Source organism: Tachyglossus aculeatus, chromosome 9, assembly GCF_015852505.1.
Source record: "Tachyglossus aculeatus isolate mTacAcu1 chromosome 9, mTacAcu1.pri, whole genome shotgun sequence".
Lineage (NCBI taxonomy): Eukaryota > Metazoa > Chordata > Mammalia > Monotremata > Tachyglossidae > Tachyglossus > Tachyglossus aculeatus.
In genome coordinates this window covers 28,906,139-28,923,078 of record NC_052074.1, presented here as the reverse complement: position 1 = coordinate 28,923,078, position 16,940 = coordinate 28,906,139, and the positions used below count along the sequence as shown (strand labels likewise).

The 16,940-nt window shown below is 45.6% G+C and overlaps 1 protein-coding gene and 1 non-coding gene across 2 annotated transcripts; both read right to left on the bottom strand.

Annotated features, from left to right (window-relative positions):
* Positions 1 to 289: 289 nt before the first annotated feature.
* LOC119932538 (adhesion G protein-coupled receptor F4-like) lies at positions 290 to 13,742 on the bottom strand. The gene is made up of 8 exons (XM_038751801.1): positions 13,659 to 13,742; positions 12,083 to 12,140; positions 10,659 to 10,810; positions 6,871 to 7,173; positions 2,844 to 4,220; positions 2,319 to 2,360; positions 1,531 to 1,587; positions 290 to 337 (listed from the first exon to the last, which is right to left on the bottom strand). Exons 1-8 carry the CDS (start codon positions 13,740 to 13,742, stop codon positions 302 to 304), a joined length of 2,109 nt encoding a protein of 702 aa, XP_038607729.1. The 3' UTR covers positions 290 to 301.
* Positions 13,743 to 16,586: 2,844 nt separating this feature from the next.
* Positions 16,587 to 16,724, bottom strand: LOC119932605. The gene has a single exon (XR_005452353.1). It is a non-coding gene; the product is annotated as a small nucleolar RNA SNORA7 (small nucleolar RNA).
* Between the last annotated feature and the right edge of the window lie 216 nt (positions 16,725 to 16,940).

Sequence of the window (16,940 nt, the reverse complement as noted above, 5' to 3'; positions counted from 1 at the left end):
ATAAATCCATGGGAAAACAGCATTGAACCAAGTTTGGCAAGAGGAATCACTCATCTCCTAGAGAAAACCCAGAAGATGGGACAGACAACATGGTCTCCAAGCAATCAGGCATTCTCCAAGCAATCGGGCATTCCCAGGAGCCCCCGGGCTCAAGAGATGTTCCATCTCAGGGGGGCTGTTTCCTGGGATCACTCTACTTTCTTCATGCTATTGGGAATGGGTGAAACCCCAAGACCCCCAGCCCGTCCATGAAGCTGCTGGAAAAAATGATCTTCTGATGTTCAGCCCTCAGCTTCTCCCCTTATGTGGTCTTCCATATCCTTCTCTTGCAGCACACCTGGGTAGGGAAGAAAATCAAGACACTGGTGAGACAGAAAAGATCAGCCAAGTAGTTGTGGGAAGTACAGAAGAGGCTGCCAATTGCCCAGATATTCAATAGCCACCACAAATGTCACAGAGAGCAGGGGCAGTGACAGGTGGCTTCTTGCTCACTAAGTAGTCCTATGGCAGTGGAAATAGGTTGCTACCCATCCCCACAGAACTTGTGTACATATCAGTAATTTATTTATATTAATGTCTGTTTCCCCTTCAAGATTGTAAGCTCACTGTGGGCAGGGAAAGTGTCTGTAATATTATTATATGTACTCTCCCAAGCACTTAGTGCAGTGTTCTGCACACAGTAAGTGCTCAATAAAAATGATTGACTGGTTTTGTGACTCAGTAAAAGTCTCCATGGTAGGGGTCTGAGCTCTGGCTCACAGCCAACCCATTTTTTTTTATGGTATTTGTTAGGTGCTTACTCTGTGCCAGGCACCACACTAAGTCCCGGGGTAGATATAAGGTTGGACACAGTCCCTGTCTCACATGGGGCTCCCAATCTTAATCCCCATTTTACAGATGAGGTACCTGAGGCACAAAGAATTTAAGTGGCCTGCCCAAGGTCATACAGGAGACAGGTACAGTGCTCTGCACACAGTAAGCACTCAATAAATATGATTGAATGAATGAACGAGTGGTGAAGCCAGGATTAGAACCCATGTCCTCTGAGTCCCAAGCCCGTGCTTTTTCCACTAAGCCAGGGGCTTATAGACTAAGTAGGAGGGAGAACAGGCACTGAAAACCTTATAAATATTTATTATTCTATTTATTTTGTTAATTTTGACACCTGACTACATGTTTTGTTTTGTTGTCTGTCTCCCCCTTCTAGACTGTGAGCCATTGTCGGGTAGGGACCGTCTCTATATGTTGCTGACTTGTACTTCCCAAGCGATTAGTACAGTGCTCTGCATACAGTAAGTGTTCAATAAATGATTGAATGAATGAAAATTGCCTTGGGGTTTGGAGCATCATGAATGAATGAATGAACCCCATTTTGCTGATGAGGGAATTTAGGCACAGAGAAGTTACGTGACTTGCCGAAGGTCACCTGGCAGACAAGTGGTGGAGCTGGGATAAGAACCCAGGTCCTGTGACTCCCAGGTGTGTGCTCTATCCACTAGGCTCCCCTGCTTCCCAACTAGAAAGACTTACCTCTGTCCTGGAATTCCCTTTCAGTGTAGACATCCTCTCCTTTAAGGCTTCTCTTGTCTAAGACCAAAGGGAACAGTTGGAAATGTTACTGGATGCAAGACCCAAAGTGCAGATCCATCTTCCTTTTGGCTAAGACTAGGTCTCCCCCAAACCTTCCCAGAAGCACCTGCACCAGGATGGAGAGGGCAGAGGCCTCGGTGGGCTGAAATCAGATGATTTTCCCAGTTTCACTTGCCCTTAGCCACATCATGACCTTGTGGGAAGGGAAAAGTGAGTCACCCCTGTAATTGTCCAATGATGCTTCCTTTGCCTCCACCCTCTCCCTCCCTCCCTCTGCCTTCCCCTCCTCCACACTGGACTGTATGTGAAGTTTCAGCAGAGGATGCTACAATGGATGGCACAGCTAACATATCTAATAAGAGGAAATAATAAAGATAGTAATAATAATAATAGCATGCTAGTCGCTTACTAAGTGCCAAACACTATGCTGAGTCCTGGGGTAAATGGAAGATTATCAGGCTGGACACAGTCCTTATCCCACATAGCTTCCACAGTCTAAGAGGGAGGGACAACAGATATTTAGTCCCCCTTTTTCAGGTGAGGAAATTGAAGCACAGAGAAGCTAAGTGACTTGCCCCAGTTCACACAGCAGGCAGCAGAGGTGGCATTAGAACCCTAATTCCTAGGCCTGTGCTATTTTCACTAAACCACACTGCTTTTCTCTCTCTCTCTCTCTCCCTGATGAGATATTAAGGTAAAATATAATTAGCAAGAATAACACAAAGTACCTTTTGATCCAGGGCAGTTCCAAACAACAGGATGAATAAGCCCTAAAAAAGAAAAACCGCCGCACATGTGAGAACACATTTATTTATCATTCCCAAGTTAGAGAAGCAGCGTGGCTCAGTGGAAAGGGCACGGGCTTTGGAGTCAGAGGTCATGGGTTCAAATCCCGGCTCTGCCACTTGTCAGCTGTGTGACTTCGGGCAAGTCACAACTTCTCTGGGCCTCAGTTCCCTCATCTGTAAAATGGGGATTAAGACTGTGAGCCCCCCACGGGACAACCTGATCACCTTGTAACCTCCCCAGTGCTTAGAACAGTGCTTTGCACATAGTAAGCGCTTAACAAATTCCATTATTATTATTATTATTATCCAGACGAGGCAGTGTTAACTTATATTACACTCTCCCAAGCGCTTAGTACAGTGCTCTGCCCACAATAGGCACTCAATTAATATGATGGTCTGATGGACTGACCGCGCTTAACCACCGCAGGACACTTAAATAGACTCCAAAATCCCTTCCGAGCCCACCTGGAATGCATTGAGCAGGGAGAAGATGATGTGGAAGACGAGGGAGCTGCTGTCCACAATGGTGGCGACGCCGAAGCCCCAGGTCAGCCCGAGGAGAGGGGTGAGGATGGCCACGTTCTTACTGACCCTCACAACAGTGACCACGTCCTGAGACTTGGAGCTGCCGATGGAGGGTCTCCGGGTGTTGACGGCGACGACCAGAACCACCACCAGATTGACCCCGACGATGACCAGGGCCGGGACCACGAAGGCCAGCAGGGCCCGCGTGTTGTCCCAGTTGAGCCAGCAGGCTTCCCGCCTCACGTAGCCCTTCCCCGGCTCGGTGGCGGCCACCGTGATGGCGGCGATGAGCAGCGGGCAGCCGTAGCCGACGGCGAAGGCGCCCCTCATCAGGACCGACTTCTGGAGCCTGCGGAAGACGACCAGGATCCAGTACAGGATCAGGAGCGCTTTGAAGAGCATCCAGAAGAACAGGGAGAGGTAGAAGAAGTGGCTGAAAAATGTTACAGCTACACACCAGTCATGCTTCCATGTTCTGCTGTTGAAGAACAGAGAGGCGACAAACCAGCCGTCCGCCAAAAGGAGAGAGAGGGCTATGTTCACAATGCACACGTGCCGCACGTACGCTATCTCCGTTCTGGTCACCTGGGTCCACACAGCGGCTTCAATCAGCAGGCACAGGACAAGGCTAAAGATAGAGACGCCGAGGCCCACGCAGGTGATGTAAAACAGGCCCGCATCTTCTAACATCTTGGGTGACATCAGGATGGAGAAGGCCGTCAGGGGGTCGGCACAGGTGCAGCGGCAGGTGACCTCCTCTCGTGTGTCTGTCTGGGTCTCACAGATTCCCTCGTCCCATCCCCTCCTCTCCGAGTGCCAGCCCACGCACTTAGATGGGGCGGGCCGAGATTTATCCATCTTCTCAAAGACCAGGAGAATCCGTGTCAGCCCTTCTGGCAAAACTGCTGAGAGAAGCAACCCATTCACGGGCCCCTGCGTAGTCCCGTCCCACCTCCGGCTGGCCTCGAGGATGGCCCCCAGGGTGGGGAAAGCGATGCCGACGGCCCGGGAGGAAGCCGGAAGCTTCCGCATCTCCTCTTGAGGGATAAGAACGGTCCCCAGAAACGGCCTCTCTGAGGGGTCCGCCCTCAGGGAGAAAAAGAAAGTCTTTCCCGAGGCATTGGGGAGAAGCCTGGAGCCTCTGATCTGGATGAAGGGCTGGTCGGCGACAACTTCCGACCCCTCAGGGACGGACAGGTTCTTAGCAAACAGATTGACCGATTGCAGCAGGACAGAGCCGGCGTTTCTGTCGGGGATGAAGGCCCAGTTGGAAATAATGGATCTGTTGAGAATGTGGTTCGCCACTGCACTGTAGCTCTGCCAAGGGGGACAATACGTCGGAAGGTGAACCTAGCTCATTCATCCATTCATTGTCATATTTATTGAGCACTTACTGTGTGCAGAGCACTGTACTAAGCACTTGGGAGAGTACAAGAGAACAATAAACATACATAATCCTTGCCCACAATGAGCTTACAATCTAGAGCACGATCTCTGCTCCCGTTCTGGTGACTACACATCGGAGAAATTAGGCTACCCCACTCCTGTCTGGTTCCCAGGGGCATCCCAACACCCCCCTCCTTTCAGGCTGCCTTGCTGGGTCAACTCTGCCACTCACTTGCTACGTGACCCTGGACAGGTCATTTTACTTCTCTGGGCCACAGTTTTCTTAACTGTAAAATGGGTATTCAATATCTGTTCTCACTCCTACTTGGATTGGGAGCACTATGTGAAATAGTGACTGTGTCTTACCTAATTATGGTGTATCTATGCCAGGGCTTAGTACAGTGCCTCACACATAGTAAGCACTTAAATATTATTATTATTTTGCCCCTCGCCCCCCGGTATTTACCCATTCACCTAGTTTCTGCGCTTTTCAATCAGTGGTGCTTATTGAGCACTTACTGTGAGCAAAACACTGCACTAAGCATTGGGAAAGTACAATAAAACAATGAGGACTTTTTGTGTTTTTTAAATAGTATTTGTTAAGTGATTACTATGTGCCAGGAACTGTTCTAAGTGCTGGGGTAGATATAGCTAATCAGGTTGGACACAGTCCCTTGTCCCTCAGGGGCTCACAACCTTAATCCCCACATTTTACAGATGAGCTGAGGCACAAAGAAGTGAAGTGACTTTCCCAGGGTCACGCAGCAGACAAGTGGCAGAGAACTTCGGTCCTCCTGACTGTAGGCCTGTGCTCTATCCACTGGGCCACACTGCTTCTCTTGTTGACATTAGTAGTTCCCCGGCAGCTCCAGGAGAGTGTCACAGAGACCAGGGTCAAAGGGCCCTGCCCTGGGTCTGGTCCAAGAAGTGAGGGTGGGCCCTGGCCAAAATGAGACCAGCCCAGTGAGAATCTACCTTACTTTAGGTTAGGCACCAGTTCTGGGCAGACACAGTACAACTCCGGTGCTTCTTTATTTTCCCCCTTGAGGCCTGCAGGGACTCGACTAATTTTCTGTGGTGTGGGAATGCACACTGTAATGTAGAACTGTGATAAGGCCCTCTCCAATGGCTGAGCCCCTTGGCCCTCCTCTTGTCTACTCCCACTCGATTTTCTGGTGGCTTCATGTAAGCATGGTTACATCGCATCCTTAAGAAGCAGCATGGCTAAGTGGAAAGAGCCCAGGCTTGGGAGTCAGAGGTCACGGGTTCTAATCCCAGCTGCGCCACTTTGCACAAGTCACTTAGCTTCTCTGTGCCTCAGTTACCTCATCTGTAAAATAGGGATTAAGACTGTGAGCCCCACATGGGACAACCTGTTTACCTTTGTATCTACCCCAGTGCTTAGAACAGTGCTTGGCTCATAGTGAGCACTTACCAAATACCATAATTATTATTTATTATTATTATCCTGTGGAAGAAACTCCAAAAGAACCACAAGCCTGTCTGGTCTCAAGACGACAGACAATTACTCTCCCAGCCTTTAATGCCTTATTGAAGGCACAGATCCTCCACGGGGCCTTCCCTGACTAAGCCCAGTTTTCCTTTTCTTCAACTCCCTTCTGCATCGCCCTGACTTGCTCCCTTTATTCATCCCCCATGCCAGTCCTACAACACTTTCATTCAATCGTATTTATTGGGCATTTACTTTGTGCAAAGCATTGCACTTAACACTTGAAGCAGCGTGGCTTAGTGGATAGAACACATGGCCTGGGAGTCAGAAGGTCAGGAATTCTAATCCCAGCTCTGCCACATGTCTGCTGTGTGACTGCGGGCAAGTCGCTTAGCTTCTCTGGGCCTCAGTTCCCTCATCTGTAAAATGGGGATTAAGAGTGTGAGCCCCATGTGGAACCTGGACTGTGTCCAACCTGATTACCTTGTATCTATCCCAGCGCTTAAAACAGTCCTTGGCACATAGTAAGCAATTAACAAGTACCATTATTATTATTATTACATCTCTATAATTTATTTAGATACTAATATTTGTCTCCCTCTAGACTGTCAGCTCGTTGTGGGCAGGGAATATGTCTGTTTATTGTTGTATTGTATTCCCCCAAGTGCTTACTACAGTTCATTCATTCATTCAATCCAATTTATTGAGCACTTACTGTGTGCAGAGCACTGTACTAAGCGCTTGGAAAGTACAAGTTGGCAACATACAGAGACGGTCCCTACCCAACAATGGGCTCACAGTCTAGAAGGGGGAGACGGACAACAAAACATGTGAATAGGTGTCAAGTCATCAGAATAAGTAGAACTAAAGCTAGATGCACATCATTAACAAAATAAATTGAATAGTAAATATGTACAAGTAAAATAAACAGAGTAATAAATCTGTACAAACATATATACAGGTGCTGTGGGGAGGGGAAGGAGGTAGGGCAGGGGGATGGGGGGGAGAGGAAGGAGAGGGCTCAGTGCTCTGCACACAGTAAGCGCTTGATAAATACACTGACTGACCAACAATATCTTGACAGTGTTCAAATACTGAAATGTTTTGTATAAAAAAAAATCAGTAGAGTACCTGCATTTGATTTCTGTTGACGTACCCTGATGACTGTGTGGAGATGTTTCGTAAAAGCTCCACTATGAAGGCGATGTTTCCGGACGTGGCCTCTGAGGCCTGCACCCCACCAACAATGCAGGCATAGTCAGCGGGGCAGCGTTCGCTGATTCCCTGCATGGCGCTCTCGATCCTCTCCTTGCCTCTCGGCCGTGAGGCTGGACGGCCAGCTGCCTCGATGTCCATGTCAAACTGTGAAGCCGCTATAGATATCTGCAGGCCATGGCCAGGGCCTCGATCGGGGGCTGCAAATACTGGGGATTCCTGGAAAAATGCAAAAACCCACCTACTTGAAAAGCGGCATGGCCTAGTGGATAGAGCATGGGCCCTGGGAGTCGGAAGGACCTGGGTTCTTGTCTGCTTGTCTGCTATGGGATCTTGGGCAAGTCACTTCACTTCTCTGGGTCTCATCGCTTGGTAAAGTACAGTATAATGGGATTGGTAGCCATAGTCCCTGTATATATGTATATATGTTTGTACATATTTATTACTCTATTTATTTATTTGTTTTACTTGTACATATTTATTCTATTTATTTTATTTGGTTTATATGTTTTGTTTTGTTGTCTGTCTCCCCCTTCTAGACTGTGAGCCTGCTGTTGGGTAGGGACCGCCTCTGTATGTTGCCAACTTGTACTTCCCAAGCGCTTAGTACAGTGCTCTGCACACAGTAAGTGCTCAATAAATACAATTGAATGAATGAATGAATGAATCTGGAAAATGAGGATTAAGACTGTGAGCCCCATGTGGGACATCGACTGTTTCTAACTTAATTAGCTTGTTTCTAAGCCAGTGCTTCATACAGTGCCTGGCATCATCATCAATCGTATTTATTGAGCGTATTTATTATTTATTTATTATTTATTTACTGGCACATAGTAAACACTTTACAAATACCATAAAAAAGGAGGGTCTCTCTGGAATGTGGCACTGGTTGGTATCTGACTGTAGTTATAGACACAGAATAATTATTTCCTCTAGACTGTAAGTTCCTCGTGGGCAGGGAACCCATCTACCAACTCTGTTACACTGTACTCTCTGGAGCACTTAGTACTGTGCTGTCCACACAGTAAGCACTCAATAAATACCATTGATTGATTGATTTCATTTTAAGGAAAATTCACAGTTGCCCCCCCCGGTGTCTGTGACAGACAATCTCCTGTCCTCAACCAGGCACCACTAGTCAAACTTTCCTTGGGATGACCACAATAATTATGTGTCAAGCACTGTACTAAACACTGGAATAGATACCAGATAATCAGGTTGGACTCAGTCCCTTTTAGGGAATCACAGTCTAAATGGGAGGGAAAACAGGTATTCAATCCCCATTTTACAGATAAGGAAACTTAGTCCCAGATGAGTTAAGTAAATTGCCAAAGTCACAGAGCAGGGAATTGGTGGAGCGAGGATTAGAACTCAGGTCTTCTGACTTACAGGTCTGTGATCTTTTACGAGACTACACAAGGAGAGATGAGGGGGTAGGGATTAGAGGAGGTAATTAAAGCAGCAGGAAGGGTGTGGCTGTTCTTCACTGAGGTCTGTCTCCTTGGAGAGTGAGCTACCCAAAAGCCACCATATCAACTTACTATTCATCCTACGGTTGTTGAATTTTCACTTGCTTTCACTGTTGTTTGGATGATACTTTTATTGCTCTGTATGCCTGCCCTTCCCTGCTAAGGTTATGAACCTTCTGTGGGCCAGCAACTGTCTCAATTACTTTTTGTGTAACTACCCCAGCATTTAAGAAAAGGTAGACAGTTAATAAGTGTCAAAAACAGTGATGCCCTCCACACTGGCCTAGTGTAATTATAGCCCCTCTTGTGTGAATAAGAATACAGGCACTTAAAGAAACCATGTAGTAGCTGGGGAAGACTAGAGAACAAGGGGAGAGGAGGAAGAGGGAGACTTAAAGATGTTTGATGGAATTTATTACACTCTAAATGTACTTCATAGAGCAGGAAGCATGCCCTGACAAAAACATTTGTCAGCCATATAGATATGTCTAAAGAATCTCAGTCTATCATCTCTAGTCCCTGAACAATTTTAAGCCAGATAGCTCCGAGAGTTGATTATAAAATGAGCCCATAAAGCAGGATCAATATTTCCCTTTCAAAGTATTTGATTCCCTGTAGTAGCTTTTCCTCTCAGCCTTGGAAACAACGCCATGAGCTATTGCTAACAAGAAAACAAAACCTTAAGAAGCTAAGTGACCTGCCAGATACAACCCAACCAATGTTTGTTGGTCAGAAAATCTCATCTCTTCAGTTTAATCTCTCTCCATCAACAGACAGCAAAAAGGAAACCCAGTTAGATCAATCAATCGGTGGTATTTATTGAGCCCATACTGTGTGAAGAACACTGTGCTAAGTGCTTGGGAGAGAATGATACAGCAGATTTAGCTGGCTCTATTATAGAAGTTGCACCATGTGATTGCCAAGTATCACAAATATAGAGATTAGTTTCACCCTTTCTGGAATGCTGACTGTGACTAGCCTTGGAAACAATGACATAAACTATTGATAGCAAGAAAACAAAACCCCAAGAAGCTAAGTGACCTGCCAGATACAACCCAACCAATGTTTGTTGGTCAGAAAATCTCATCTCTTCAGTTTAATCTCTCTCCATCAACAGCCAGCAAAAAGGAAACCCAGTTAGATCAATCAATCGGTGGTATTTATTGAGCCCATACTGTGTGCAGAACACTGTGCTAAGTGCTTGGGAGAGAATGATACATCAGATTTGGCCGGCTCTATTATAGAAGTTGCACCGTGTGATTGCCAAGTATCACAAATACAGAGATTAGTTTCACCCTTTCTGGAATGCTGACTGTGATTCACCCAGCACCTCACAATATCATCTGGAGAATCTCCATTCAAAAATCAACAAGAGAGTCTCCCTACCTTTTCTTCCATAATTACGAAACGTCATTAGACTCTTTGTCTGGGTTGACCATATGCCCCACTTTGGCCAGCACAGTCCCAGATTTTGTAAGCCCTTGCTAAATATATTTTTAAAAATTTGTATGAATGTCGCCAAATCAGAATTGTCCAGATCGAGAGAGCGCCATCGAAGTGATCCCTTAAAATGTTTGGATTGTGGCATCTGCTCTGGAGCATGCTCAGTAATGCTCCATCTAGGGCCAGTGGAATCCTAAAATGGGAGTTTGGCTAATCCAAAGTGTGAAGGAACTTTAACCTTCACGTTCCCCCCTTCCGATCTCACAGTCTTTGTGGGGGAAGGGAATAGCAGACAATATAGACATGGTGATCTGCTATGCCACGCTCAGCCTTGCCCAGAAGTTACGACACGCGCTTACTAGCCACGGGGCAAATGAATGACATATGCAAAAAGTTGTATATTCAAGATGCAAACTAATAATAATAATAATTGTGGCATTTGATAAATGTTTTATGTGCCAAGCACTGTTCTAAGCACTGGAGTAGATATAAGGTAAACAGGTCAGACAGCCCCTGGTCACAGTATTAATATCCATTTTTCAGATGAGGGAACCGAGGCACAGAGAAGTGAAGTGACTTGCCCAAGATCACACAGCAGACACATGGAGGAGCCGGGATTGGAATCCAGGTCCTTTTGACTCCCAGTCCCATGCTCTTATCCTGCTTAGCAGTCAGCTAGCAGAAGAGAGATGGAAGGGATTCCAAGAGGAAATTGACCGAATTCTCTACAACTCTATCGATTTCTAGATTTCGCCTATCAGCCCATACCCCACAGCTGAATAACTGTATTACCTCAAAGAGGGACTGCACAGATAGACTGGTGCAGGTTTCCGTGGACTTTTGCCATTTCTGACTCTTGCATATAAACCCTATTTCTCCATGAAAGGGTCCATCGCAAGGTTGGTTGCAGGGTAAGCCCTGCAGACAGAAGCCTTTGCATTTCCCTGAAAGAAAGAGGAAAAGACATCAAATCAGCATTTCCATGTCCTGTAACCTGAGCTATCTTCCCACTTCTCCTCAGTCCTGAAACTCCTTCGGGTCAGTTAAGGCCGTCGGTGAGTTTCCTGAGGGAAAAAACAACTCAGTTATTTCCCAACGTGGCCCCAGGTTTTTCCCTCACCTGCTAACCCAAATCCTGCCCCTTTCCACCCTTCCCACCACCACAGACAACATGATTATCCTCTTGTAACCGTGTTACTTAGCTTGACTATTTTTTTCTCATCCAACCGCATATTCAACCTGTCAACAAATCCTGTTGTTCTAAACCACATGATTAAAATCCACCCTTTCCTCTCCATCCAAACTGCTAATATGCTGAACCATGCATAATCAAATCCCAACTTGACTGGGATTTCAATCGGGCTCCTTGCTGACCTCCCTGCCTCCTGTCTCTCCCTACTTCAGTCCTTACTTCACCCTGCAGCCTGGATCATTTTTCTAAGTTCAGTCCACATCTCCCACTCCGGAGATCCTCCAGGGTTGCCCATCAAAGAGAAACAAATTTCCATAGCCTTTAAATCACTCAATCAGCTCACCCACTCCTACCTTATCTCGCTGACTTCCCACTGCAACCCAACCCACACACTTTGCTCCTCCCATTCCAATCTGCTCACTGTACCTTCATCTTGTCTATCTCGCCACTAATTCCTTACCCAGATCCTCCCTGTGATCCAGAACTCCTTCCCTCTTCATATACGACAGACCACCACTCTCCCCATCTTCAAAGTCCTCCTAAAATCACATTTCCAGAAGGCTTTCCTTGACTGAGCTCTCATTTCCCCTACCCTCTCTACCTGTGTCGTTTAATGAACTTGGATCTGTACTCTAAGCGCTTGATACTCACCCCACCCTCAGCCCCACAGCATTTACATATGTATCCAAACTCTATTTTAATGTCTGTCTCCCTCCGTAGTCCATAAACTCAGGGATCGCGTCTACCAACTCTGTTATACAGTGTTCTTCCAAGTGCTTAGTACAGTGAGTAGGCGGTCAATAATTCCCCTTGGAGTGAATAAAAAGCACTGACAGATTGACGGATGAAAAGTACCTCTCTGTGGCAGAGGATGATGGGTGAGTTTACTATCCTGGTTCTAATTGTTTTGTATTTCTAAGGCTGCTGCTACTCCCGTGGGTATCCCCACCCATTGCCAGACTCATTCAGCCTGCCTCCCCATGACCAGCTCTCCAATAGATAAAGAATGCTCCCAGCCAGGTACCTGATTCCAGGATGGGGCTGTCAGATTTCCCTCTGGGCCTCTGAATCTTGCTGCCGCCCTGAAAAACAGGATTTTCATTTTTTTTAAATGGTATTGGATAAGCGCTTACTATGTTCCAGGCACTGAACTAAGCCCTGGGGTAGATATGAGGTAATCAGGTTGGGCTAAGTTCCTGGCCCACATGGGGCTCACAGTCTTAAAGCCCATTTTACATGTGAGGGAACAGAGGTCACAGAGCAGACAAGTGGCAGGGCTGGGATTAGAACTGATGTCTTTCTGACTCCCACACCCAGAGGTATATGTTAAGCGCTTACTATACAGCAGGCACTGTATTAAGCGCTGGGGTAGATACAAGCTATTCAGGTTGGACACAGTCCCTGTCCCACATGGGGCTCACAATCTTCATCCCGTTTTACAGAAGAAGAAAACTAAGGCACAGAGAATAATAAGAATGGTATTTCATTCAATCGTATTTATTGAGCGCTTACTGTGTGCACAGCATTGTAGTAAGCACTTGGAAGAACATTACCCTTCTTGTGGCATGTGTTTGGGGAGCATGGATTGAGGTGGTAGGTGCATGACAATGACAAAGAGATAGAAAAACAATTTGGGGACAGTGGGGAGTGGGAGAAAATTTGAAAAAGAAGTCTAAGTATTGGGGGAGCAGGTGAGGGTGGGAAGTGTAGGTCATTTGATCATCAGGCAGAGTCCTCAAGTTCATTTTGCTTCAGATGAATTAAAAATCAGCTACCTTATCAAGGAAGCTCTCTTACTCCATATAAATACATTAATAACAGTATTGGCTTGGGAGTCAAAGGATCAGTATTCTAATTCTGGCTCTGCTGCTTGTCTGCTCTGTGACTTTAATTTCTCTGTCCCTCATCTGTAAAATGTGTAAATGCCCTATGTGGGACAAGGACTGGACCCAACCCAATTATCTTGTATCTAACTCAGTTCTTGGTATAGAGCTTGGCACAAAGTAAGTGCTTAACAAATATCATTTAAAAAAATTATATAGCTATTGGGAAGCAGCATGGACTAGTGGAAAGAGCACAGGCCTGGGAGTTGGAAGACATAGGTTCTAATCCTGGTTTTGTCATATGTCTGCTGTGTGACCTTGGGCTAGTCACTTCACCTCTCTATGCCTCAGTTCTCTTACTTGTAAAATAAGGATTAAGACTGTGAGTCACATGTAGGACAGCGACTGTGGCCAACCTGATTACCTTGCATCTACCCTAGTGTTTAGAACAGGGCTTGACACACATTAAGTGCTTAACAAATACCATTATTATTATTATTATTATTGATCGAGCACAAAATTAACGGTAACAGGTAAAATTAAAGTACCACACCTCTCTCTGTTCAGGAACCAATTCCCCCATTTTTAACATCATGCCTTAGAAAAAAATGGGTCCAACTTGCAACATTTTGACTTGAGACACATGTTTGTTCAGGGATGACTGCATCATAAGACCGAGGTCTACCTAGAAATCAAGCCATTTCCCCAACTTTCTAACCACCAAAGTCTCAATCACTGCTCTGAGGGGCTTCTCTGGTTTCCACTGGGCAGCCTCACCTGGAGAGCCCCGGCTACCTGAGGGTGGAGGGCCGCGGCCAGGAAGAAGACTGCCAAGCAAAATGGGGCAGCCTGCCATGCCATGCTCACCCCTGAACTTCTTGCCCTGGGGAAAAAAAAAAAAGACGGGTCAGCAAATGGCAGTTGTTCTGAAATAATGCTCTCCCTCTCGGTAGAAAGGCTAAGTAGATGTCTTGTCAGCAGAAATGCTTCAGAGATCTCCTTGGGGGCTCTAAGGAGAAGAGGAATAATATAGTATTTATTGAGTGTAACTGTGTGAGGAGTGCTGTACTAAGTACTGACAAAGAATATTTAAGTGAAAATTAGACTCAGTCCCTGGGCTCAAGACTATAACAGGAAAGAGGAGGCTGATGACAGGAACATTTGGAGTGATGAAGAATAGAACGGTAGTCCATCAATAGTATTTATTGAGTATTGACTGTGGATAGAGCACTCTACTAAGTACTGACAAAGAATATACCGATGAGAATTAGACATGGTCTCTGGGTCTTTCTAAGACTACAATGCAGGAGAAGATGCTGATGACAGATACATATGGAGTGATGAACTATAAAACAGTAATCAATTGATATTTATTGAGCATTGCTTGGGTGCAGAGCACTGTACTAAACACTTGGGAGAGTACAATGCAATCGAGTTGGTAGACACAACTCTACCTGGTGGAAAAAGTGCAGTCTTGGGAGTCAGAGGACTTGGATTCTAATACCAGTTCTGTCTGCTCTGTGACCTTGAGCATGTCATTTTCCTCTTTGTGCCTCAGTTATCTCATCTGTAAAATGGAGATTAAAATTGGGAGTCCCACTTAGGACGGGGACTGTGTCCATCCTGATTGTCTTGTGTCTATCCAAGTGCATAGTACAGTATCTGACACTTAGTAAATGTTTAATATAAACCAATTTTTTTTTTTAAAAAAAAGGAGCTCACAGTCTAGAGGAACAACATAAAAGTCAAGGACAAATACACAAAACAAAACCAAAGATCAGTTAGGGTGCTGTGGAAGGAGGTGAGGAATTTCAGGCTCCTCAGGGCTCAGGGTCCACACTCCCTCCCACAGTGCCCGCTACAGTGGTGGATGTCACAGTCTTCCTAAGGCTTCATGGATGCAACATCAGTTGCAACTGCTTTTCTCCTTCCTGCTGGTGTGGGATTCCTTTCATACTAGAAATGAACGAATGCTTCTGTTCAAAAGAGGTGAAAACTCGGTGTGACTCAGTTACCTCACCTGTAAAGTGGAGATTAAGACTGTCAGCCACATGTGGGACATGGGCTGTGTCCAACCTGGTAACCTTATATCTATTCCTATAGATATATCTAAATCTATAGAAACAGCATAGCTCAGTGGAAAGAGCACGGGCTTGGGAGCCAGAGGTCACGGGTTCTAATCCCGGCTCTGCCACTTAGCTGTGTGACTTTGGGCAAGTCTCTTAACTTCTCTGGTCCTCAGTTACCGCATCTGTAAAATGGGAATTAAGACTGTGAGCCCCATGTGGGACAACCTGATCACCTTGTATCCCCCCCGTGCTTAGAACAGTGCTTGGCACAGAGTAAGTGCTTAACAAATACCATTATTATTATTATTATTATTCTAGTTCTTTGTACAGTGCCTGGCACCATGGGGCACGACACCCTCTCCAGCTTTAAAAACATGGCAACTAAGAACTATCTTGGACTCACCCTATGTCCTGGAGATAGCACACTTAGCCGGTCCTCTGCCTTTCTCTGCTCAAAGACTTCATTTCTGGAAGCTGGGCTACTTGGAAGCCATGACTGTCTTAGTGCAGGAAATAGGATCTTTCAAGGGATAAGAATTATTGAGAGCTTACAGCATTAAGCACACTGAACCAAGCACTTGAGAGAGTATAATACAATACAGTGGGTAGACAGAATCCCCACAAGGACGAGGAGGCAGACATACTCTGAGCTTAGAACAGTGCTTTGCACATAGTAAGCTCTTAATAAATGCCATCATTATTATTATAATCAATTACAGGATGGTGGAGATGGGTATTGTTAGAGACACAAAGCGAGCCGGGGTGGGGGGGGACAAAGCAAATAGATCAAGGTGAAAGCAGAGCAATCAGCACTTTGGGATCAACTTATCGTATTTCAATCAGTCGTATTTTTTGAGCATTAATCGTGTGCACAGCACTGTACTAAGTACTTGGGAGAGTACAGTATAACAATAAACAGACATATTCCCTGCCCACAAGGAGCCTACAGCCTAGAGGGGAAGAAAGACACAGCATTACAGGATCTTGGGGATGGATACTGTTAAAATAGAAAGCCAGCCAGGGATAAAGTAGATAGATCAAACTGAAAGCAGAGAGATCAGCCCTGAGGGATCCTCTCCATGCATATTTCTGAAGCCTTTTCCAGCCACAGAACACTTTTTTAGCTGTGTTAACAGTAGAATTGTAAGCACTACTCTGAGAATACTAACTACACAAACATAAAACTAGTATGGGCCCCTGGGACCAGAGCCAGAAAACAAAATTAGACCTAATAGAAATCAGTCTGCTTACTTGCAAAACTGTAAAAAGAAGAAAATTTGACTCCCTCCAAACAAAGCAAAAGTAGAAGTTTGAGGGGTTCATTGTCATCAGATGGAACATCACCACGACACTGAGAGTGGCCGAGGTGGGTGGAAATTATGAGAGTTGGGGGATTATTTTATAATCTTTGCCTTGCCTTATGCTGTCGGGTCGTTTCCGACCCATAGCAACAACATGGATACATCTCTCCCAGAACGCCCCCCTCTCTATCTGCAATCGTTCTGGTAGTGTATCCATAGAGTTTTCTTGGTAAAAATATGGAAGTGGTTTACCACTGCCACCTTCCGTGCAGTAAACTTGAGTCAACACCCTCCACTCCCTCCCATGCCGCTGCTGCCCAGCACGGTAAATTTTGACTTGTAGCAGATTGCCTTCCACTCGCTAGCCACTGCCCAAGCTAGGAATGGATTGGGTATGCCTCTGCTTGACTCTCCCTCCCATAGCTGAGACTGGTAGAGTACTGGAAACTCTTCAGGTGCAATCCTTAGAAGGGTGAACTCTTTATATCTCCATATTATTCATTCATTCAATTGTAGATATTGAGCACTTACTGTGTGCAAAGCACTGTACTAGGCGCTTAAGAGAGTACAATATAACAATAAAGACATTCTCTGCCTTCAGTGAGCTTGCCCACACTCTCATCTTTTAGATGAACTAGTATTTTTGGATTCGGGGGTGTTAAGAAAATGAATTATACAATGAATTGTGT

Excerpts from the sequence above, each read along its gene's own strand:
- LOC119932538 (XM_038751801.1), bottom strand. The coding sequence starts at position 13,742 with ATGGCATGGCAGGCTGCCCCATTTTGCTTGGCAGTCTTCTTCCTGGCC. Across the intron at positions 12,141-13,658 it reads AGGTAGCCGGGGCTCTCCAG|GGCGGCAGCAAGATTCAGAG; the intron begins GTGAGGCTGCCC and ends CCTGTTTTTCAG. Across the intron at positions 7,174-10,658 it reads CTGTGCAGTCCCTCTTTGAG|GAATCCCCAGTATTTGCAGC; the intron begins GTAATACAGTTA and ends GCATTTTTCCAG.